This window comes from Acanthochromis polyacanthus, chromosome 14 (assembly GCF_021347895.1).
Source record: "Acanthochromis polyacanthus isolate Apoly-LR-REF ecotype Palm Island chromosome 14, KAUST_Apoly_ChrSc, whole genome shotgun sequence".
Taxonomy (NCBI): Eukaryota; Metazoa; Chordata; class Actinopteri; family Pomacentridae; genus Acanthochromis; species Acanthochromis polyacanthus.
The window spans coordinates 24,754,041-24,778,511 of record NC_067126.1 but is presented as its reverse complement, the minus strand read 5'-3'; the positions used below and the strand labels follow the sequence as shown (position 1 = coordinate 24,778,511).

Genomic DNA, 24,471 nt, shown 5'->3' with positions numbered 1-24,471 from the left:
GTCAAGAATTTTTGCTAAAGCACTGCATGAGTATTTTAATATCTATGGGCTCTACACATGCTGATGACCACTTCCGGTCTCAGAAAATGAAAAAAAACGGACCTTTTCTCGTTTCTGTCTCTTCTTGATTTTACTTTTTTTTATTCTAAATATAAAATGAAAATCAAAGCATTTTTCAAATTTCGTATATCCCTTTTTGATCATGAAAAGGAAAAATGCCTTGTATTTCTATTTTAATTTTTGTATTTTAAAACGAAAATCAAATAACCACTCGTTTTTTGTTTGTTTTTTTCCAATTTCTGATTTTAACTTAAGCAAACTTTAAACTAAATGAATATCTCACTGTCACTACACACTGATTATTACTTCACAGTGTAATCATGTGCAATATTTTTATTAGCAAATCTGCCTCTAATTATTTGTCATATAAAAGGAACAGAAATCCGCTTTTGATTAAACGTAGAAAATTGAACCACATTCACAATCACATCATATTCACTCTGCTGCACAACCAGCATGTACCTCAGTTTTTAACTTCCGTGTTTCTGTCCAATCACATTTTCATTCAGGTTGGCCTTCTCATATCGCTGGGCCTTCTGGCCAATCGTCGCCAGAGTCAGTGGGGCGACAGCCAATCGGATATCTACATCATGTCCTGATCCCGCCTCCTCCTCCTAGTTCATTTAACAGAGTATTTACTGGACTGTCTGTACAAGAATGTGGGAACAGCTAATAAAGAGGTCGGTACCACTGAATACACATTCAAATAACCAAACCATGCGCTCATGTTACATATATACACAATACTGACAATGTCACCGCTGACTTGTGTAATTCTAAATGGAAACGGAGCTAAATTACGTTAAAACGTTACTCACAGACTTCAGTTCATCTTCGTGTGTTTTGGACGGCGTGCAAACGGGATGGGAAGCTTCCAGTGAGGAGTGGCAGTAACGTGTCGACGCCGGGTAGCTGCCGTTATGTCTCTGCGACTTGTTTCGTGGTTTCTGCTGCTCTTCTTCCTGAATGTATTCACACATGAAGTCCCGGCGGCTGAGTCGGTGCTCAGTGCCTCCAAAACTTTGGTGTGGGGACCAGGACTGGAAGCGAACATGGTCCTCCCTGCCCGGTTTTTCTACATCCAAGCGGTGGACAGTTCAGGGAAAAAGTAAGTACCCTCGACCTGGCCTGCCGTGGCGCTTCTTTTTTTCCATTTTCTCCAGCCTTTCACCCTTTATAAGCAAGCCATGCTCCTTTCAGGTCTTGTGGTGCGAAAGTTCTTGTCCACCAACTGATTGCTTCCCATTAAAGCCCAGTCAAACTGTCATACCATCCAAAAACACACAACTTCACATCTGTGCCAGGCCAGCAACAAAGGTGTATCTTGAAATGTTCCTTGCAATTTTAGGCAATGCCGTCCATCCATCCATTCTCTGTACACCGCTTTATCCTCACTAAGGTCGCGGGGGGGCTGGAGTCTATCCCAGCTGACTCAGCGAAGGCAGGGGACACCCTGGACAGGTCGAATTTTAGTAATATTTCTGTCCTGATGTTCACGCTGTATTTGTTTGCCATGTCGAGTATCTTTATTTATAACTAGACTGTAATTAACTTAACTTACAGACTGTGTGTAAAATACAGAAATAATGTCTTTTGCAAATATTCTGTGAGCTATATTGTTGAAAATCTAACCCACAGAATAAAATCAAGTACATTTGATACATAATAAAATTTCAGTCACATTGTAAGGGGCTCCAATCAAGTAGAAAGCTATATCACCTGGTAAAAGCAACTAGATTGGTTATAATCTAGTTGTTTTTAAACCTCTGAGCTTCTTTTTTAATAGAAGTGAAAATACTTTCATGTTTTTTATTTTATTTTATTTTAACCAGAAGAGTGGTTTGAAGCTTTTGAATGTGACAATGAGCAAAAAAGATCCTTTTAGCAAATATGCATGGCCTCATAGGTTTAATTTAGTCTCCATTTAGTTATCAGTGTTTGTTTTGATTGTTCAACACAGTGTTGTTGTTTCTGAGACATCACAGTTGTACAGCAGTGGATGAATACAAAAACGCAGGATGTTGCCATTATATCTGTTGGTGTCAGAAGACTGTTTGACTTTGCCGTAAAGACAGACCTATTAAATCCTTCAACCACTTGGGGTGTAGTCTGAAAGTTGAACTCCTAAACTAGTCAATAGTGAGAGAGCAGACATGAAAGTTTGTGCCCCGTACGTAGTGTTACATGCAACCAGAAGGGGCAACTAAAAGGACTGTATGTTGCCTCCCATCTTCTTCTGTTGCTGTATTGTAGCATCATCCAGTCTATCCTCCTGTACTGCTCCACCTGCTTCTATAACATGCTCACACTTAAAAACAAACCTAAATTTATTACCACCACAGCCTCCAAAATAGTCAGTCTTCCCGCACCGAACCTCACAGAATTAAACAACAGGGCCATTACACAAATTGCAACCATCCTAGTACACATAACACACCTGCTGAACACGTACCCCACCCCCCTCCTCTTGGGACATAGATACTGAACACTGGGATGCAGATGAGCACGACGAGCCAAGGTGATCTGGCCACAGTAAAATGACATTTATGTGTTGAACAGTGTTTTTGTGGAATGTGTGGTTTTTTTTCTTGTACTGTGCTGTCAATGTAAACCAAGCAGAATGGTGCTGTGGAAAAGAATTTCCCCATGGGGACAATAAAATCTAACCAGTATGATGGTGTTCCTAAACATACAGTAAAGAAACCAGGAACTTCTCTATTGAAGCAGTGCAGTGTTCTTAAGTAGCAAAGTATATGAACATGTTTAGAAGTTAACTAAAGGTATTAGTGCAACACTAACTGTGTGTTTGTGTTTGATAAACCATATGCAGTAGGTGACTTTTTCATAAGATACAGTAATTGCCCATTAACTAACACTTGTATATGCTTTTGGATCATTGTCAGCTCAATACTGGTGCATAAATGAAGAACACAAAAACATCTACCTATATACTGTTCGGTTGAGGAAACTCTTTTTTTTTGTAAGTCACCGACAAATATCTTGTAGATGGGGAGCATTGTTGTGAATCTCATGTTTGTGATTTCAAATGGTACTGTATGATTTCACTATCAACAGCAGCACATTCTCAGGATTCTCCCCTTCACAGTTTGACGACATCACCTGGTGAGAAGACCTTCGAAGTGAAGATCGTGTCTCCGGTGGAGCAGTTCACCAGGATTTGGATCCAGGTCCTGGATCGTAAGGATGGCTCGTTCCTGGTTCGCTACAGAATGTATGCCACCTATACGGACCTTCACATCCACATTTTGCTCAAGAGCAAACATGTTGCCAAGTCACCATTTATTCTCAAAGGTAGAGCACGCTTGAAGCTGCCCTCATAATGTGCTTTGGTATGAGAGCACTGAAAATGTTTTTAACTGTATGTCCTGTTAATAAATATTAGAATAAATAGAGTGTTGTTAACTTACTCACAACTTATCCTGTATTTTCTCGATTTAATGACTGATAATGATGTTTAATGTAGGTGGAAGAGAAATGTCTTAATGAGGGTGTTTTCCTCTGCAGGTCCAGTCTGTCATGAGGGATGTCACTGTCCTCAGCCCAGTGGCTCTGTATGGGAGGCCCACATGCACTGTCCTCAGTCCTTCCCTCAGATAGACAGAGATCTGTCTCTTTTCACTAGTGTCGACCCGGATCGCAATGCGCAGGAGATCCCACAGCGATTTGGACAGCGGCAAAGCCTCTGCCACTACACAATCAAAGACAACAAGGTACTTCACAGTCAGGACCTCGCGACAAAAGAAAATAATCAAATCACAGTATTCAGAGTTAAATAAATATACATTCATACCTATAAAATGACAGCTCACAACCCAAAGAGCAAGTGATGGTTAGAGTTTAGGTTCAGTTTGTGGTGGAAGCGTGTGTTGACGTTCTGTTTCTATCAAATAGCCAGGATCAGTCCGATGTAACAGCAAACAGATGCATTTGTTTAGCTGTAGTTAAAACAGCCATAAAGAAGTCAAACTTTAGCTGTTTCCCCAAGTAGTGACTGTTGTTTATTATGTAAGTAATTTAACACATAATCCAAGGCTTCTCTTTAAAATGCAATTATAGCCAAAGGGCAATATGGCAACAAAGGCCAGTGTTTCCTTATGCTGAATAGTAATTAGGGCCATGTAGTAAAGTAGAGTCAGTCAGGAGAGCCTGGAGCTATGTGACACACCTATGAGAGCAGTGCATCAGCGAGGTGTCATGGGTACAGTCCTCTCAAAATACCACTTTAGAAGTCAATCCAGGTCACGGTAACAGTGATGGATCTAAAGGCCTGTTCACACAGTGCTAGCATTACCTGGAAGCATCCCGGAATTTATCACATGTCATGGATTCAAAGTCCATTGGAATTTACTCAGTGTCCTCCAAAAGTATGTTCCACAGTAGTGTGAAATTTGCCATTTTTGTAGTTTCAGGATTACAATTTGAGACCAAAACATGACACTGAGACACAAGGTTATATTTTCTGGCATGTTTTAGCGGTGAGATGGAATGGTTTGGATCGTGGCCAGTTCCTCCACATGTTTGACTTTTAACCCTTTAGTTAAAGTTCATTTTGGTCTAATCCGTTTGTGAAACTTCGTTCCACGCCCTTGCTGTCTTGTCTTTTTTTCACTTTCACATTGTCACTCTCTAGACTGGAATTGATGTCACTGACTGCTGTATTGAGGTTCTTTACAGCTTAAAGGATTTTTCAGTCATGTGTCATTCTGTTTTTGTGAGTTACTTGTCTTTTATGTCAGGTGATTTTAACATTTCATGGCCAGACTGGATATGTATTCCGCATTTCCACGATTCAGTTTTATCTAATTAAAGAAAGCATTTCGGAAATCCACGATGTCATTCCTTTTAGGACAAATGATGTCACTTTTACTGTCCACGTGTACTGAATTTCTAATAAGAGATGTCTACTATTTAGTTGCAGGTATGCACCATTCTCATTGCTAATATTTGCAGCTTAATTATGGCCTGTATTAATTTCAATTTCAGATATGTACATTTTAATTCAGAATAGTCTTAATTCCAGTTTCAGATATCTTTAATTAACCTCAATTCAAGATGTCTACATTGCCTTTTCTGGATAGCTGAAATTAGTCAGAATGATGATGTCATTATGAAGAATTCTGGAATTCTGTGGGAATTTCGCTTCTTCAGAATGTAATTACAGATGTGTAGAAACAGAGTGTTGACTAGGCAAAATGAAGTTTCAGATATCTCTAATGGTGTCAAAGCTCCAGCAAGAGGGAGGCACATTATGATACTGTCACCACACCCTCATACGACTGTTTCTGCAAAGTCAGAGCAGCCTGAGGCCAAAGCTCTACATAATTTTGACCACAAGTCTCCAATGAATTAAGCTCTGATTCTCCACGAACTCCTTGCTGATGAGCTCTTCCTATTTCACAGCATTTTGTAATGATCCTATCCACCTCAGCAGTCTCTGTTACTTCTGCTAACACTATCAACGGCTCACTTAGACAGTCATTTACAACAGTTTGGACTAGTCCTGATGTTTGAGATAACTGCAACTATTATTTTGATCAGCCAAAATTGAATTACAGATAATTGCATGATGATAATTACAGTCAGAAATATGTTATAGATCAATTTTGACTTGTCAAAGTGTAATTAACACAGTTTTGTTGATCTCTGTAGTTTAATTCCAGATAGTCAGACTGGCTGTTAGATGTCAGATTTGCTTGCCATAGTCCTTTCCACCAGCTGCTTCTTTTTCTTCAGAACTTTCTGAACCATATTTGATATATTATTTCAGGCTTTTGGGAATGTAATGGTTTCTCTTACTTCCAGATAAGCTGTTTTTATGAAGGACGTCTATGCTTTTTACTACAATCTCAGCAGACTAAACATTTGACTGAAGTGACGGCTGCACACCCACTGTCCCTTAAAGTGTGAACAAAAGGAAACACCTGAGCAATGAGTTTTACCTTTCAGTCAGTCCTTAACCTACATCTGCACACCTGAAAGTGGTAGAAAGCCATTTCAGTGAAACAATTAAGCAAAATACGATAATTGCTGAATTTATTTGACACTCATGTTTTGATTTCAAATCCAAACACCTTCATTTAATAATAAAAATGTCCACCTGAACTCTAGTGTTTGCATACTTTTGGAGGGCTCTGCACATTACATTTCATTTAAATCAGGTCCAGTATAAAAGGCACTTCCATAAATTTTGATCGTTTTTTTTTTTTTTTTTTTTTCTTTCAGCTGCTGTTTTACATTGTGCTTCTTCCAAGAAGTTGTCTATAGTCTGTGTAGTTTACAAAGAAATGAAATGGATTTAGTAGTTTCAAGTTTAGACACATGGCCTTTTTTTTTAGAAAATGAATTCTTTGGTAATGTTTTATAATGACATTATTATTATTAAGGCATTCAAAAGGAGAGAAAAAAATCCCAATGTGCTGTTAAAATGATGGAAATATTAGCTTTAATATTGGCTCCTAGTGCAGTGGTGTAATCTATTGGTTGTTATGGTAACCCTTCTGTCTACCAGTATGCTGCAATGAAGCTGTGGTTATATGTAGCTGTAAAGTAATTCAATTTTTGTGTTTTTAAATACTTTTTCTTCTCTTTAGATCTATGTTAAAACATTTGGAGAACATGTCGGTTTTAGAATTTTTATGGATGCCATCCTGCTTTCACTGACCAGGAAGGTAAGCTGTTCTTATACATCATGTGTATTATGGAAACATCCTTAATTTTTAACAATGCAATAATATGTTTTATTAATCACTTGGTTTTAGATAACCACAGATGGCAAAATGTCCAGTGATTTGTCACCTCTATATCATAGCTGTTATTCTTTTATATAAAGAAGATGTGGTATTTAAAAGTCTATGATAATTTTCTAAATATATGCAATAAATATGGAATATCAATTTGCAAACAGTGGTCTGCACCAGGATCTCCTATATTAATATGCACTATTTTCTTTCAAATAATATTTCTAATTAATAGTGCTCCATTTTTTTAATTGTCAAAGAAGAGCTTAACCTCTGATCTTTTGCATGTGGGTGTGTTGTGTGTCCAGGTGAGGCTCCCTGATTTTGAGTTTTTTGTTAATTTGGGTGACTGGCCTTTGGAGAAGAGGAAACCTACGGAGAAGATCCATCCCATCTTTTCCTGGTGTGGCTCTAACAATACCAGAGATATCATCATGCCCACTTATGACCTGACTGAGTCAGTGCTAGAGACAATGGGAAGGTAAAGGTTCATCCATAACACAAAATGTTCAGCAGCTTTTGCTTATGCTACACATACCACGTAGTAATGAGGAGTCAGCAATATAATTCACCTTAATTAGTGAAAGTCTGCAATGTGTTACTGTAGTTTATTTAACAGGTCAATTATGCAGAGAAAACTTTCAGTGAAAACAAACCCATCACTGAGACACCCTTGAAGAAATCCTCCTCCAAACTCCTATGAGTAATAGATAATCACAGGCTCCCACCCATTCACATTTACATTACTGTCATAATGACATCCCAAATTGTGCCCTGCTTTCCTCAGCAGATAACAGAGGAGACATACAGGTCTGTGCATACAGCCTGTCATACTGCTGAATGAATAATGAAAAAGAAATAAACCTGCGTCATTATGCTCATTATTTCCACATCTCACCTCTCTGTAGAAAATGATACATTTTTAAGTGGGACATGGCTAATTTGTGTGTGACAGGAAGACGGTTTTTGACAGCTAGTATTTAATTTTGGACCTATATTAAGCCAGCAACAGCTTCTCATAACAGCAAAACTTTATCATTACCGACTTTAGTAAGTTCAGAACTTTTACAGACGATGAAATTGAAAGTTCTGGGAGCTGCAGAAGTTTTGGCATTCACCACTGTGTCCATCCAATGAGCAGAGTAAGCCTGGACATGATGTCAGTTCAGGCCAACACTGGGCCGCCATGGCCAGAGAAGAATGTGACAGCCTTCTGGAGGGGGCGGGACAGTCGTCAGGAGCGTCTGGAGCTGGTCAAGCTTTCCAGGGCTCATCCCGACTTTATAGATGCTGCTTTTACCAACTTCTTCTTCTTCAAACACGATGAGAGCCTCTATGGACCGCTGGTCAAACACGTCTCGTTTTTCGACTTTTTCAAGGTGAGAGGGCTGCAAGGTGGCTGCATAGTCTCTTGAAAAAGTCTGCAATTATAGAAAATTCCTTAAAAATGCAAGTACAGCAGCAAGAATTAGCACTCAGTGGAGCTGTTAGCGTATTGTTTTGCAGTTATAGGCAGGCTTTTCCAGAAAACACTCTCAAAGTGTCAAAAAGTGATGACAGTTAAAAAATGGGTTAATAATTCATTGTTCTTGCTTCCGTCTTTTGTCCACCACCAGTACAAATACCAAATAAACATTGACGGCACTGTAGCAGCATATCGACTGCCTTACCTGTTGGCAGGAGACAGTGTGGTCTTAAAGCAGGATTCTGGCTACTATGAGCATTTCTATAATGAGCTTCGACCATGGGAGCACTACATCCCTATCAAGGCAGACCTGGGAGACCTGCTGGAAAAGATCCAGTGGGCTCGGGACCACGATGAAGAGGTGATGAGGGGTCACTGAACTCATATTAGTGCCATTAAGAATAACTATAAGTATCTTGTAACTTTTGGCAAATTGGAATAAAGTGTTCTCTTGATTGTTGGTATGTTGCAGGCGAAGAAAATTGCTCTTGCAGGTCAGCAGTTTGCCCGCAGTAATCTTATGGGAGACAGTATATTTTGCTACTACTACCAGCTTTTCAAGGTAACATTTCTAGAGTTAAAACATAATATAGACTATATATTAACAAAGTACTACCCAGCTTACTTGTCATACGATCGTACAGAGTTCAGAGTATATTACATTGACACTGTTTGTCATTATTTATGTTATTCTGGATTCTGCTGTCATGCGTATCTCTGTAAGGTTGCTGTTCTTTTTGTAGGAGTACGCCAAACTCCAGGTCACAGAGCCTAAGGTTCGTAAGGGCATGGAGCTCGTAGAGCAGCCAGCTGATGACCTGTTTCCATGTCACTGCCACAGGACGATGGTAAGGGACGTCTATAAGTTTACTTTCTATCAAATTGCACTTGTGCTTGTTCTGGCATAATAGCTATGTGAAAAATTGCAACATGTGTGAGTTTTCCAATTTTTTCCCCTTTATACCATAGTGGTGTGCTAGTGTGAGCAACATCAGTACCCTGAAACTGTAGTAGCTAAATGGGAATGGGATGTTAGAAATCTTGAAGTAGTCTTTCGGTAGTTTAGTGGACCTCCATGTCTTTGATAGGTAAGACCTGCATAACTGAGAAGGAAGAAGTGAAGGTAAAGGAATAACTAAATGCATAACTAGATGCACATTAATAAGTAAATTGGTAGTAAACTGAACAGACAACAGTAACTTCTAACAGTAGCAGCTACACTTTTCTGGCTTATGCTTCTGACTGGTGATAGTAAAGAAAAAATACTAAAGATACCTGGCAACTGGGTTTACAATGCAGTGTGTGGCTCCCTCTGGTGTCTGTCATATGCCACTGCACCTACTTAAAGTGCAAATCTGGAAACCCATTTCAGTGACTGAAAGTTTAGACTATCACACTGTGTACAATGTATGCTCTTTTATATTAGATTAGATCAGATGATACATTTGTTACAAATTAATTCTTGGTGCCATGTATTTCTTCCTGCTTAAACCCAGCCAGTATTTTATTTGAAAGCTGCGTATGTCCAGTGCCACCGCACTTTCTAATTTCAGTATTTTCTTATTTTTTTCTCAGGTGAAAGATGAACTTTGATTGACCTGTTTCACAGCCGGCTACAGAGCAATTCTTCATATTTCATATATCACCGAAAATATTTTTACCAAATGTGAACTATCTGTATAGTTCTTGATATGAATATCACATTCTCATTTTATAAATAAATGTTCTCTCCTTTTTCTGTATTGAGTTTTTTTTTCTACTGTTGTATTGCTCGTGGTGCTCAGAGTATTTACTCGTGCAAAACCTGAAATTACATCTACATTGTTTTGTAATGTTTGCACGCTTTGAGATAACAGAGTATCTAAGGAGTCCTTGAGCAACTAACAAAACCCTGCTTGCTGCAAGGATCCAGCTAAATGCAAGGTATGAAGTCTGTGGTTGTTGTTTATTCCATTGATGTCCATAACCCTAAAGACTGAGGAAAAACCACAAGTGGAATTACATCAACCCTGTGGCAGCACTACAGAAGCAACAACAAATAAAACATTCCAGTCACACACCTTGCTGGCTTGTAGTTACCAAAGGGGCTAACTTTCCACAGGCTCTTCACACATGAAACTTCTCGCAGGTACAAAAGAACATTTCAACAGTCGATAAAGTACGTATAACTGAAAATTTGAAACTACAGGCTTATTTGTTTCCTCCTAGTGTGCATCACTCAAACATATCTCATCAAAACTTAATCAGTTCAATTAGTTCCACCTCAAAACCACGCAACAAGCAATTACAGACCAAAACAGCAGAAGTATTACTACAGAGACAGACTGTATATTTAACCCTTGTGTTGTCCTGTGGGTCAAAATTGACCCACTTTAAAGTTTGAAAATGTGGAAGAAAAATAATCACAGTCAAAACTTCTTGTCAACATTTTTGGGAAATCTTTGAACCTTTTTTGGTGGAAAAAGGAAATGTTAAAATGTTTCTTAAGAACATTTACAAAAAACCAACCAAAATCCTGCTGATTTCACTGGATTTTGGTTGATTTTTACATGAATGTTCTTAAAGAAAATATTAAAAGTTTAACTGATATATATGTAAGCACTTTGGATATTTTTAGGATTTTTTGGGATGATTTTTACTCATTTTTTGAAAATATTTACAAGAATTTTCTTGCCAAATTTGTTTTTTTAAATAAAACTTTTAAGGAATTGTTGGAATGTTATTCCTGAAAGTTTTGTAAATTTTCAGAAATTTGGGGAATTTTTTGCTGAATTTTTGGATTTTGTTTTAGCCAAGAAAATATTTTTGTGTTACCGTAAATGAGGATAACAGGAGGGTTAAGAAGTAGAGGGTGTTGATAGATCCTCCAACACACTAGGGGGCGGTAGTAATTTTGATATCCGTGGCACTGGCAACAACGCTGCAATAACAACACCCGACCGCTAGGTGTCGCGCATGCGCAAATAAGTGCTTCTCAGAGTCGAAATGGACAAATTTGACGAGGTAAATATTTCAAATTAACGGTGTATGACCATATCTGAAAAAAAGTTAACGAAATGTAGATTTAGATTAAACTATACTTAGACTTAACAGTGTTGTATCAAGTTTGGGGTAAAGTTGAGAATTCAAATTGGGAATACAGACTTTCACACATCACCTGAAGTCACAGCTAGCTAGCTTGGATTACAGTAAGCCACAATTTACCTCACACTTCATGAATTTCAGTAACAGAAGGTGTAATGTTGCATATTAGAGAAAGAGGTCATTCAACTTTTACTGAAAGTCCTGTCGTTTTAAAATCCAAAGAAACTCACGACAGGTCTCATTTCTGCTCAGTTCTCGCACATATTTACACCCTGCATTGTGTGAAGTGTCAAACTGAAAAGGACAAAGTCTAGATAAACTCCTCACTGACTTTTAGGAGCGACTAGAGGTGCCGTTTGGGACAAAGTCTCTGGATGCCGCCTTGTGTGTCCCTGCCTCAGTGACAGATGTCCACACAGCCGTCATCCTCACACATGGAGCTGGAGGAGATATGAACTTCAAACATCTGCTCTCTCTGGCTCACAGTCTGGCATCTAATGGCTTCATCTGCCTCCGTTTTACCTGCAAAGGTTTAAACTTGAGTTACAGAGTCAAGGCTTACTGTGCTGTGTGGGTAAGTTCTCATTTAAAGAAAGACCAGTCACCATTTCAGAGGTACAAAAATCATTTTATGCTTCTATAAAATGGGCTCCCTTAATTGTGTTTTCTCACTCAGGACTACTTGAAGTCACTCCAGAAGTTTACAATCAAACACATGTTTTTTGGAGGTAAGCAACAATGGCAAGCTTACAGTCAAAAACATTTTTTTTTGTCTGCTATGTAGTTATATATCCTTAATAAGATAACCCTTTATTACTCCCACAGTGGGGAAATTTGCATTGTTAGAGCAGCAAAGATCATGCAAACATTTAAGTAATGTAGTGTAAAAATAAAAACTGTAGCAATAATTATTGCACATCAGTGATATTGCATGGATTTTCACAATAATTTTAAAAACTATGTTCTGTTTGGCAAAACAGAAAGAAACGAGATCAGATTTTCCACCCAAAAATCTGCAATACTGTGACATAAACTACAGTAATATGGCACTCACTGAGTAGGACTCCTTCACCACTGTCTCCTACACAGGCAGGTCGATGGGATGTCGTGCAGCTGTGGCTGTGGCTCGACAGTTGAGCAATGAATCCGAGGATCCAGTTCAGGGCGTCATCTGCCTTTCTTTCCCCTTGCACCCACCGGGACAAACAAGCACCCATCGCCAACGCAGTGAAGATCTCAGGAAACTCCCCGAGCACATGCGTGTGCTGTTCGTGTCCGGCACTGAGGACAACATGTGTGACAGGGTGAGGGAACAATGTATGCTGGACTGACTATGAGTTCATATGCATTATTAAATTTTTACAAATGTGAAATTCATACCTTTTTTTCTTACTATCCATTTCTCATACATACAGTTGTTGCTACATAGCATATCTTTTAATGAGGTATATTTTTGTATGTGTTACATCTATTGAATCAACTGTATTTTTTTCCTGTCTGTAAAAGTTGTTTGTGCATCTTTGTACACAGAAGTAACAAATTTTCTCCTTCATTTCAGTTACGCTTACATAATATCCTGAAATTCAGTCAGTCGTCTTTTGCATGTGTTTAGAGAATTTCCCCGTTCTTTTTCAAACTTGCAGATAGCTTGTCTTGTTGTGTATTGGAAATCTTTTGTCGGTTATTGTATCGTATAATGTTGGCAATACTATTCTGTCTTCCATATGCTGTGGTTCAGTTGTTCTGTTGTCCCATCCTGTGCATGGTTTTTGTTTGAATGTCGTGTACCCCAGCAGTGATTTTGCTTTCTCTCTTCGCTTAGGTCCTTTTTAACAAGGTGGTTAAAGAAATAAAAGCTCAAGTGGAAGTTTTCTGGCTACAAGGAGGCAACCATGGACTGACAGTGAAAGAAAGAGCTGAGGACTCTGTGCTGGATGAAGTGAACTCAAAAGTCATCGCCTGGATCAGTGAGCAGAGAGCATAGAATACGTTGTCAACATATTTGTTTTTTGTTTATTTTGTACTTGTTAAATAAAGGTTATTGTTTTACAGAGTTAGTGAGTGTGTGACTTTGTGTTGTATGCATTATAAGAAGGTATTTTTACTGCACATATTGCAAAACGAGTGACACGTCTCCAAATCTTGGATCATAATTCGCTGAAAAAAAAGAAAAAATTGAGAAAACAAATACTATTTATTTATTTTTTGAACTGTCTAGTTGGAGGTGACAATAGGGTTAAGTTTAACCCTTGTGTTTTGTTTTTTAAAATGATCGCTAACCCACACTATGCTCGCTGTTTCTTTAACACAGACGCTGACGTTTATATTTACATGAACGCGATTGGCTGGTTCACTTCCGCATGTTTCGGTGCAGCGAAGTATGGCAGCAGAACCGTGGAACAGGGTAAACATTCCCTTTCCAAGTGCCGTTTCCAGCGTCCGTATACATTTTCCTTCTGCTACAGGTACGAACCCTTGCCTGGATGCTAATGAGCTAAATATCTCACTTCGTTACGTGCTGTCTTGCTTAGAGCTGAGCAGAGAACATGTATTAACTTGTATCCCACGTGGGAGTGCAGGAGTTTTTTTCGTCATGAATGCGACCTGCTGGTCTTGTAATGTTGCTGTTGTGTTGTAGGTTTTCGTGTTCAAGGATTGCTGGTGGCAAACGGGACGGTTCTTCAACTAATCCGCAGTGAAATTCTTCAAACGGAGGTACGAGTTCTGTATGAGCTGCTGTACATCCTGAACAACAGCTACAGAGGCAACAAGACGTTCAAGGCCTTACAGCAGGTGAGGGCTGAGGATAAAACCTCCACTTATGTACTACACAGGCTGTGGAACAGTTGGGTTTGTTTGTTTGACTGATGTAGGAAAGTCATTCAGAGTTGATTATGTGTTAACAAATGTTATAATGACAGAAAACTACAGGCTCCCTCAGCTGTGTGTTACAGGTTGTTTTGTCTCTCTTAGGTTGAACAATGTGTAAACAGGCTGAAGAACATGAAGCTCGACGTTGCCCTGCAGGACCTGGCTGATCTGTGCCCAAATAAGGTTCAAAGGTAGGTCCATTCAATTTTAGCATCCCAAAAGTACTGCTGAGTTCAAAACATGATAGTCACAGTGAGGAAGGGCAAAACAGTGAAATGCAATTAGGATGTCTAGAAACATAGAAATACAATTGTAAACAATCAAATGTTCATAATTGTGGGTAAATACTGTAATGTCAGACTTCACAATATTTTTTAAAAAATGACAGTACAATGTTTTGTTTTTCTGGGATATGTTTGTTTTGATGCTCCCTTTGCGTACGTGGCTTTTCTCCCGGTACTCCAGCTTCCTCCTACAGTCCTAAAACATGCTGAGGTTAATTGGTGATTCCAAATTGTGCATAGGTGTGTATGCAAGTTGCATTGTTTGTCTCTTTTTGTGGCTCTGCGATAGACTGATGACCTGTCCAGAGTGTCCCCTGCCTTCACCCTATGTTCGCTGGGATAGGCTCCAGTCCCCCAGTGACCCTGATGAGGATTAAACGGTGTATAGATAATAGATGTTATGATTTGGAAAAATTACAGGAATTGTCCCCTAGATTATTTGAAGAACTAACTGATTATATCATTCTAGACTGATCGGGGTATTTTGTAGGAAAGTGAAACTGCATTGAAAATATTAAATCATTTATTTGGAACTTTTTTCATGTTCTCATGTATAACACTGATATTGAATAAAAATTGTAATTTTTTTTTTGCATTGGGTGTCATTCAGATCTGGCTTTGCAGAGCTTAGGGGTTGCAGATTTAAATGGTCAGACAAATTAGGCATGTTGTGTCATGTCGTGCAACAGTTGCAAGATGCTCCCAACAGAGTAGCTGTCTTCAGTCAGCGTCATCCATTCTGTAGTTGAAATATTTCCACACTACAGGTGTTGTGTTTCCTTTTACAACCAAATCTTTCTTTTCCGTGTTTCTCTTGTGTTTTTTATTTTGCTGTACAAATGTGACGTCTGCATATCAACAAACTCTGTCTTGTAAATTTAGTCCTAAAAAAACACTGTATCCAAGAATCCTTGGGACAGACTAAATGATGTTCTATTAGACTGACTTTTCTCAGAGAGTAGTCATGGAAAATGAGACCTCTGTGACTTTTCTTTTTGCATCAAACAGCTAACAATATTGCATTATGTGTTTGAATTAATTTGCTTATTGCGCACATCACAGTGTCAGTGCTGAAATGTTGTACAGTCCTCCTCCAATGGGATATGTGTGTCTGTGCTTTCAGAAAACTGAGCATCAAGGCTGGTGAGTGTGATGTTCCCAGTCAACCCAGGCTGGAGTGGGTCTGTCTCAAAGTCCTTGGAGCTGCCCAGCTGATGAGCTGCGCATTGAATCGATGCAGCCGAGCTTTTATGTATCTTTTCCAGAGCTGAAACTGTGCAGAACATCATGCTCACAGTTCTTAATCATGTGACAGGGAGCAACTGAGGATCTGGTGTGTTTTAGTAAAAATGGCTCTCTTTATGTGCGTGTTAAGTTTTGACTTAACCTCTTGATGTGGCCTCATGAGTTTTCCCTTAACAGATATTTGTTCCAGACTCACAAAGCAGCAGATGAAGTGGGAGGAGTTTGTTGTACTCAATATGGTCATAACCAGCATGCTGAGTCGTTTGTGGTGAGAAATTGTCCTCATTGTCAAATCAGCAAAATAGAAGCACTTGCAGAATTATGCTGAACACGGTAACACTGTGTGCGATTCATTCTACACATTCACGGTCGGTCTGAGAAAAATCTGCATTCAAAATGTAGTGGTTGACAGTCTTCCACAATCTAAATCCACCTGTGTTTGTGCTTTATCAGGGTGATTTTCCGTGGACTGCTGGTCAGCCTGTCCACTCTGTACCAGCGGCTCCTGGCATTCCTCAAAGACGTAGCCATCGCCCAGCCCATGCCCTTCCTCACAGACTTCTCCCTGCCAGCAGATATGGTGCAGTTTCTGGCTCCCTTTGACACATTTTTACTGACCAAACATCCAGCATATGAGTCCCACCCAAAGGACTACAAGAAAAGCAGCAGCAGCAGCAGCAAAAGAACTCTTCAGTTAAAGTCGGTAACCGGGAACAGACGAGGAAGAATAAGGACGACCTGGGTGTTGCTGTTGAAAGAGGTACGGAGTCTCCAGAGTCCTAAACTAACCCCTAACATCTACTCCTTACTGGTCAAATACAGACAAGAACAAGTAGTGTGATGGGCAAAATGTTTGCACATCCTGCAAATATTCCATCTCATTTTCCCATCTTTTCAAGGTTTTAATGCTCACTTTTACCCATTTTTTTTCCTTTAGTAAAGGGATATGTTGAGGAAAATTGTTTATTTTATACAACTACAAAACGTCCAACTAGATTTATCTAATGATCATGTAAATGTACAGTTCTGTATTGAATGACACTATGGCAACTGATAATCATTTTTAGTTTCTGCCTTTTCATGAAATTATGTTATAGTTTTAGTAAAATTTTAGTTGTTTTACTGTGATTGCTTTTAGTGTAGTCAGTAAAAACTGCAAGCTTTTTAGTGTACTTTTTAGTGACATTTTTGCCCTATTTTAAAATTTTACCTCTTAGCCAAAATGCTAAGATCTTCTTAGCATTTTGAAGCCACAGCTGTTGTCATCTTTGTTTATGGTTACTATTAGTAGAAATCCTCTTTAGTGTCTGGGTTTAGCTTCTGAAGATATACTAAATGGTTAGATAACATTTACGCAGTTATCCATCTTTACTTCTTTGCCACATGTCTAAAGGAAGCATTAGATGGAGTGTTGTAACTAATCCTGACATTTTTTTACTGTCTCCTTTACCACAGAGTGATCCATGTCTCTACATAGATTACTTACATCAATGATTTTTTATCCCCAGATCTTAGTTGTGACACTGACCTCAAGCCTTTTATTAAGATTTTCAAGAATTTCACAAAGGTATGTGAGCAAAATGGATGAATTCTATCTTCTTTTTTTCTGCATATTTAATTACTAACTAATATTTGCATAATTTTGGTACCCAAGAGAAATTCTTCCCCAGAGAACACACACGAGACTGAAAAGAAACTGAAGTTAAAGAAACTAAAGTTCAAGAAACAAGTGAGAGAAGCTCCAACTTTCACACACATGGCGGCCCATCTAGAGGAAATGATTCTGTGGTGCAAATCCCAGAGGATGGAGAAGGAAAAACGCCTCCTAACCTTCCTGCAGTTAAAGTGCCGAAAGATGAAATGCCTCGAGGAAGCAGGTTACAAGTAAGAGCAACACTACAGAATACCAAGTTGTTCAGTCAAAACTACTTACTTAAGCATTCTGTGACACAGATGCAATACTAAATGGGAATGATTACACAACCTGTCCTCATCCACAGTGTCCAGAGGAAGCTGCAGACCTTCAGACAGGAAGCTTGCTGGGCCTCGTCTCCTAAAAAGTCAGTGCCGAAGAGCTTTTGTTCCCTTTCTGCGATGAGGAGAAATGCTCGCCAGAGAATTCGCCGGATGTCACTCATGTCTTGTGCACTCAGAACTGGTGTAAAAAAGAAACGGATGATGGGACAACAGAAAACGACTCTTTTATCAGTGTCTGGACTGTCCAAGAATAACCAGCAAAACAGGACTACACATGAGGCAACACATCCGACCACTGACAGCCACGATGACATAGATGATATATTTGCCTCAGTAGGTTTGTGAAAGACAAAACACAAACTACCCAGAACTGCTCATCTCAGTGAACAGTATGATGCACTACTCTGTGAAAACAAAAATGATGGAACTGAATTTGTAACGTGAACTGATGATTTTCCTTTTTTTTAATGTTATAAAGCCTAAAATCTCTGTTGCTAACTGCACGCCTATCTACTATACCTGATGATGAAAAGCAAAATACTTCCTAAATCTGTTGCACCTCTGACTTAACCAAGCATGAACACAACAATGCTGGCTTATTTAAGCAACACAGTCATCAGAGATAAACAAAAGGCCAGTGTAAGTTACTTAAACAGCAGAAAATAATACAAAATTACCCCTTCAGGTGATTGTTTTTTAAAAAATCTTGTCAACATGCTCATATGGCGTTTTTAATATGCTGGAATCATGAACAAAATGGGCAGTCAATGCCATGGCTGAACATTTCCACATTTTAACTATAGTGTACCAATGGCAGTATCAAAAACATGGATTCGGGCTTCCAGAGTTTCACACATAACAAACCTTAAGAAACCAATCCTGTCAACTTGCAAGTTGCCACTTTCCGTGTCGCTATTTTTTATTTTTTTCCAGAATCGGTTTGTGGTCAGATACATGTACGACTGAATAGAGGAAGCAGCGACGTCACTCATCTAAAAAGTTTCAAATAAAGAAGGGTTTGTTTTCAGCGGAAAAAAACATACACGAGTTTTTTGAGGTTTAATCGATCCCTGGAGAGGGACTTTAAAAGTCATGAAATGTAACAGAATGGTGATGTAGTTTGAGGTGTTTTGTTTCAATTTAAAAGATTTTTATTTTTTTGCCACTTGTGTAATAAAACCTAGCCGCATTACTGATCCTGTCTCTGTAAAATACTGTAGATATATATAAGGCTGACTTTGATCTCAAACTGTCTCTTGAAAAACTACCAAATAATAGCTATTATGCTTGTAAATGATTTGAATTTCTACAAAATATATGATTTTTCTTTTTACATAAATTCAATAGAACTACATTTGTATACTAAAGCTAATGGAACTGTGTTAAAGGGGACTTTTTTTTTGTTTCGCCATGAGGATGACCAGAATAGCCATTTATTTAACAGCCATTTAATTAATATTTCTTAATGCTTCCATTGAGGTAGGATAGCTTAATAATAAATTACTGTCATTATTAGTAATAATAATTTATTTTGAAAAGGTACCATGTACAATATTAAACATAAATGTTGCCATTTGATATATTGCACCAGAGTTAGGTTTGAGCTCATTTCCATCTGTAATCCTTATAAAATGCAATAAGCATAGATGGATTCTGCACACTAAAGCCATGGGTTTTTTGAGGTACATTTAGACTTTCACTCTTCTGCTGATAACAAGGTAAAACAACATCATTACAGCTGGTCTTGGCACATCTTGTTCTGCCCCCTTACAATACCACTTCACAAAACAGTATTGGTGTCATTATCCATAAAAATACTACAAATGAGTCAGTTTTGAAGTGTTGGATAAAGCTAACCATTTAAAAGTTCAGTGTCTGAGAGGCTTTTAAAATGATGTGACACAAATTGTCTAAACTGAGCATCTGGTCTGCTGGTATTTCTGGCTCCACCTGGTGGAGCTGGTGATTCATGCTTTCAGTGATTAGTTCCAGACTGTTGATTGATCTGTGGGAACGGGGAATGAATCCCTCATCCTTCTAATCGCAAGGCCCTTGGCAGATGCAGCGTGACACAGCAGAAGTGTTAATCTTCTTCTCCAGAATTGAATTTGTGCCCACAGAGACTGCGAGTGCTGATGGGAACACACCTGCAGTGGCATATATTAGTGTGGACAGTGTGGAAGCAGCTCAAGGCCTTTTAGGTCTACTCCCAGCTGAGGGAATAGATATGAATCGCAGTGTTTAATGATGCTACCGGACGAAGCCGTGCAGTTACGGGAGCGCTCACTGTATACGTTGCCAAGGGAACCTGTAGCCTGTCAGTAATGATGGGCAAATGACACTGAGGCTTTGGAGCTTCGGAGCTTGTGTCACTCTTCCTGAAGCAGTGATTCGACGCTTCGGAGCCTCGAGGCTTCGGCATCGACCCCGAAGCCTTGGAGGAATTGTCCCGGTCCTCCCGATTAGCAACTTCAGGCATGCTAAGAGCTGTGGAGGCACTAGTGCCACTACACTGAACCATGCAGGTGTCTGGCAGGCCACGACAACCAAGATTGCTCAGAAGAGGAGGCTGTGCACCAGAGGGCCAGTTTTCTTTACAGCCAGTATTTTTGCTTCCCACCATTTTTTCATCCTCTGCCAAACAAGACACAGTCCTCCCATCTGCACAAACACTGCAGTGTTCCTCCCTCTTGCAGATCCTGACCAGGTTGAGTTACAGTATCACGCCAACCTGCCAGATTTATTTAAGCATACAACTCTGCAGATTCCTGATTCCTTTGCTTTCTAGATTTCATCTAAACTAGTTAGTCAAGGTCAACTTCTCCCCCCTCCCCCACCCCCTTTACAATCGTGCGGTAAAGAAAAGGAGCAGGAGTGAAGCCTTGGAGGTCTGCACCATGCTTAGACATATAAGACGTCAGAACAGTTTCTCTCTCTGCTGTAGTGGAAGTTGCTGTGCCAAATTCTATCAGTATCCAGATTATTACACTTGATAGGAAGTACGGCTTGATGGGCACAGAGGAGGATATGAATGTCAGCACAACTTTTGTGCACACGGGTCAGCTTGTCTCTTTTGAGAACAAGAAGTGAAACAAAAAGTGAAGAAGAACAGCACTTCTGTTATCTTTCAAATCTGGCCGTAGTAGAAGTGACAGCACTCAAGTGTGGATTCATCTACGAAAAGATGTGTCCTGATAATAATGTGCTTATTAAATTAGAATTCAGGATGAAAGAAAAAAATATTCATGCAAAGCAAGAACCTTGCTGCTTTTAAGAGATAAATCAAAATAAAGTGCATAAAATCAATAAAGTGGCAGTAGTAAACATATGTAAATGAATATGGATATGTGTCTGTAGAGCATAGAAGTGGTTAAGTGTTTTTGCATTCACTAACCTCCTTGATTTACCTTTATAAATTATTAGGATGTAAAATGTTGTCACCCACTAAAACTACTGTGTCCAAGTCATAGAAAGAACTTCCCATTTGCAGGGTTGGGAGGCTAATTCCTGCAATAGCTCCATTCGGGATTGTGTCCTTTCCAGCCATGTACCTTAAAAGCCTGCATCATTATCTGGCCGGGGCAGCAAGCCTTCAGCATTGTGTAGCTTTCTCTGCTTAGTGCAGTGAGACCACCATGTCTGTTTGTCAGCCAAGAGGTATTTAATAGCACATAGCTGTAAATACGTGGTTCCACATGGTTGAGTTCAGTGCTCAGACTGTACATATTTTTGTTGGTGCTTCTCCAGGGATTTGGTGAATGCATCAGTTATAGCTCGCAGCCATAATATGACCTAAAACAAGGCAGAATATGAAGGTCTGTGCTCCCATTGTGGTCCACTTCGGTTTATTTTCCTCCCACCTTGATAGCAAAAAGGGAACAGAGCACATAAATGTTTCGAGTCTCTCTATTTTTTTACAGCATGGAACTTTGGGATTGTCAACATTACACTCAGAGGGGAGTGAAATCAATCACATCATTACCACCACAGAGACAAAAAAAAAAAAAAAAACACCATTAAAGCTAACCTGGTGCATCAAGCGCTCATACAGCTCAGTCTCTGGTAGCTCTATTGTTTAAAGCCTATATGGAGAATAAATAAAGAGGTAAAACAAGCAGAGAGAACCTGCAGGGCAAAAATCCTCATTAAAAAAACAAAAGGTAGGCAGATAATATAAACAGAGCTTGTGTGCTTACTGCTTAGACAGGCTGCCAGTTTTATTGCATTTAATTTGTCCATTATTGTGATTATGTGTAGAAACAAGTAATCTCATGTCTTGTGTAATTATGTTTTTGCAATTTTAATTGTCCTCATGAGGTAAACTCTAATTTAGGTGTGCTCTTCAGTGGTATAAGTATAATAGTAAGCCTGTATTTACTCTCAGGGGCATACAAAGGACTTGACTATGCTACTTAAGATTTAAAGGTGTGCAGAGTTAAGTTAGGTGTTCAAAATTACTTTCCATATGTTGAAAACGGACTTTAAAAAATTCTATATCTTGATAAGTTTGATTTTTTTGTGTTAATTCCAGGACTATGTTTTTAAGTTACACATACCTGTGACTAAATATGTTGTGCTATTGTACAATAACTGTGATCAGTTGTAATGCACACAAATAAATGTTAAACTGAGTCATAGTGTTGTTGAAATTGCACTTACTTTAATCTCTGGTTGTTTCTAATATAATTTTTAAAAGGACAGTTCATTAAATAGAAAGATTTTTCTAATATACTTGCTCTCCTTTGCACTAAAACGTCGGAAAAACTTAGACTTATTGTTACTTCTCGGTAATTATGCTATAAGTTTACTGGTCCGGCCCCTTTGAGATCAAATTAGGCCGTATGCAGCCCCTGGACCAAAATGAGTTTGAGACCCCTGGGTTAGAGACTCAATAAAGCATACTGTTGTTAGTGCACTGTTCCCCACCTGCAGTTAATATGGTGAAGAAAAACTAGTCTGAGAGCAGTCTTTTATATTCTTTTCTATGTTTTACTGCCAATGGTCTATGCACCTGTGTTAAACTCTGCTGGGAGAGCACAATGACATGGTATTACTCAACTCCATAAATATGACCTACTAAAGTCCCAGTAGTGCCATTTCCATCCATCCATTTATTTCCTATACTCTCTTATTCAGAGCCGCAGCGTGCACTTGTGCAGCACTATCATAAAAAAAAAGCATTTTACCTGTATTGTTGAACACAAGCTTCACAAAAATCATATTAATACGACTTAGTTTTCCAGTCAATTGTCGTAAAAGGATGATTATACTGGCTGTCATTGGAAAGGGCACTTTGATTAACATTTTGAGTTTTTTTTTTTTTTAAGATACACACCATCTTAATAAAACTGAAGCCAAAGATCAAGGTTCACCTGTTACATCCCTGTTTTATTGGAGAGCGGTGGGTGTTGCAGATTTAGGACATTGTTTGTTCTCAGCATTACAACTGAACTTTATGCAAACAGTAAAAGTATGTTTATTGCATCTGAAGGTACTGTATACTTTGCACCATGTCACGCGTCAACAAACTTCCCCGTACATTTGTGCAAATAAAGTTGCTCTCTTAGATCTTTTGGACATTTTAAACAAAAAAGAAAAAAAAAAGATTTGAATTCCCCTAATCCCCTTTTGTCCTCATTTTACATCACTGCATTTCATTTAACATTTATCTGTTGAATGATTGACTTATTTTCAAGTGTTAGGGTTTCTTTTATTAATATATAGTACTGTTCGAGAGTTTGGGGTCACCCAGGCAACTTTATGTTTTCCATGAAAACTCACACTTTCATCCATGTGCTAACATAATTGCACATAAGTTTTCTAATCATCAATTAGCCTTTCAACACCATTAGCTAGCACAATGTAGCATTAGAACACAGAAGTGATGGTTGCTGGAAATGTTCCTCTGTACCCCTATGGAGATATTCCATTAAAAATCTGCTGTTTCCAGTGAGAATAGTCATTTACCACATTAACAAAGTCTAGACTGAATTTCTGATTAATTTAATTCTATTTTCATTTAAAAAAAAAAAAAAAGCTTTTCTTTCAAAAGCAAGGACATTTCTATGTGACCCCAAACTTTTGACTGGTAGGGTGTACTATTTTGAATTTTAATTATTTTTTCTAACAAATCATCTTCTCTAAACAGGCACTTCTAATGAGTATTATTTAACCTACTTTAATGCCTCTTCTCTGGCATCTCTCTTTGTTGTTTTGTATTCTTCTCTCTTTGCTTTCGTAATTGATGCCAGTGATAAAGAACATTGCATCTTAATGATCTTTCTTATTAATAAAGGTTAAATGAATGTCTTCTTCTGATGTCTTGTGACTAAAATGTCTCATTAGAGTTTAGAGTTTGGAGTCTTTACACTCAAGATATTAGCAAATGAAGTAATGATTAAAAAGCCTATGCATGCTGAATAAAAATATAAATGCAGCATGTAATCATTTATTAAATTATGTCTACCCTTTTTAACATAGGCATTTTAAGTATTTGTTGCTCCAATGCACAACATTTTAGAATGGCGGCCTAAAATAAACCAAATACACAGTCTGTGGGAAATGATAATAGGCAGATGGAGAGTGAGGCCATAGCCTAGAAATGAAGTCAGTAGCCACTTGAATGACGCAGCCTGGTAAGTGGTGGCTGGATTCACCACTGATAGGGATGAAGAGGAAGAGAATGTGAGGGTGATGTTAAGCATCCAAGTGGGGCAAGTGCGTCATT

The 24,471-nt window shown here is 38.7% G+C and overlaps 3 protein-coding genes across 4 annotated transcripts in view; all 3 read left to right on the top strand.

The window, feature by feature from the left end:
• Positions 1-615: 615 nt before the first annotated feature.
• On the top strand, positions 616-10,025 carry poglut2 (protein O-glucosyltransferase 2). Of its 2 annotated transcripts, XM_022196832.2 has the most exons (11): positions 616-740; positions 881-1,168; positions 3,167-3,372; positions 3,586-3,791; positions 6,672-6,749; positions 7,127-7,299; positions 7,960-8,197; positions 8,435-8,644; positions 8,756-8,845; positions 9,027-9,131; positions 9,859-10,025. In XM_022196832.2, the coding sequence occupies exons 2-11, from the start codon at positions 981-983 to the stop codon at positions 9,874-9,876; spliced, it is 1,512 nt and encodes a 503-aa protein (XP_022052524.2). In that variant the 5' UTR covers positions 616-740; positions 881-980; the 3' UTR covers positions 9,877-10,025. The 2 variants fall into 2 exon arrangements, with proteins under 2 accessions (XP_022052524.2, XP_051814530.1); XM_051958570.1 differs by having other exon boundaries at positions 665-1,168.
• A 912-nt stretch (positions 10,026-10,937) lies between these two features.
• tex30 (testis expressed 30) overlaps positions 10,938-24,471 on the top strand; it is a 153,526-nt gene continuing 139,992 nt past the window's right edge. The window contains exons 1-8 of the mRNA XM_022196831.2: positions 10,938-11,286; positions 11,705-11,941; positions 12,044-12,095; positions 12,457-12,671; positions 13,190-13,334; positions 13,679-13,832; positions 14,006-14,160; positions 14,341-14,429. Coding sequence (XP_022052523.2) covers positions 11,269-11,286; positions 11,705-11,941; positions 12,044-12,095; positions 12,457-12,671; positions 13,190-13,334; positions 13,679-13,832; positions 14,006-14,066 — 882 coding nt within the window. The 5' untranslated portion in view covers positions 10,938-11,268 and the 3' untranslated portion in view covers positions 14,067-14,160; positions 14,341-14,429. The remainder of the gene's footprint in view (positions 11,287-11,704; positions 11,942-12,043; positions 12,096-12,456; positions 12,672-13,189; positions 13,335-13,678; positions 13,833-14,005; positions 14,161-14,340; positions 14,430-24,471) is intronic.
• Positions 14,371-18,940, top strand: nepro (nucleolus and neural progenitor protein). Its single transcript, XM_051959445.1, has 6 exons — positions 14,371-14,429; positions 16,221-16,347; positions 16,404-16,527; positions 17,276-17,334; positions 17,422-17,651; positions 17,768-18,940. Exons 1-6 carry the CDS (start codon positions 14,371-14,373, stop codon positions 18,087-18,089), a joined length of 921 nt encoding a protein of 306 aa, XP_051815405.1. The 3' UTR covers positions 18,090-18,940.

Bases quoted from the DNA above. Each gene is read 5' to 3' on its own strand.
- poglut2 (XM_022196832.2), top strand. From the start codon at position 981: ATGTCTCTGCGACTTGTTTCGTGGTTTCTGCTGCTCTTCTTCCTGAAT. The intron at 6,750-7,126 runs GTAAGCTGTTCT...TTGTGTGTCCAG, and splicing joins TGCTTTCACTGACCAGGAAG to GTGAGGCTCCCTGATTTTGA. The intron at 8,645-8,755 runs GTGATGAGGGGT...GGTATGTTGCAG, and splicing joins CTCGGGACCACGATGAAGAG to GCGAAGAAAATTGCTCTTGC.
- nepro (XM_051959445.1), top strand. From the start codon at position 14,371: ATGAAGCTCGACGTTGCCCTGCAGGACCTGGCTGATCTGTGCCCAAAT. The intron at 14,430-16,220 runs GTAGGTCCATTC...GTGCTTTATCAG, and splicing joins TGCCCAAATAAGGTTCAAAG to GGTGATTTTCCGTGGACTGC. The intron at 16,348-16,403 runs GTGCAGTTTCTG...TCCAGCATATGA, and splicing joins TCTCCCTGCCAGCAGATATG to GTCCCACCCAAAGGACTACA.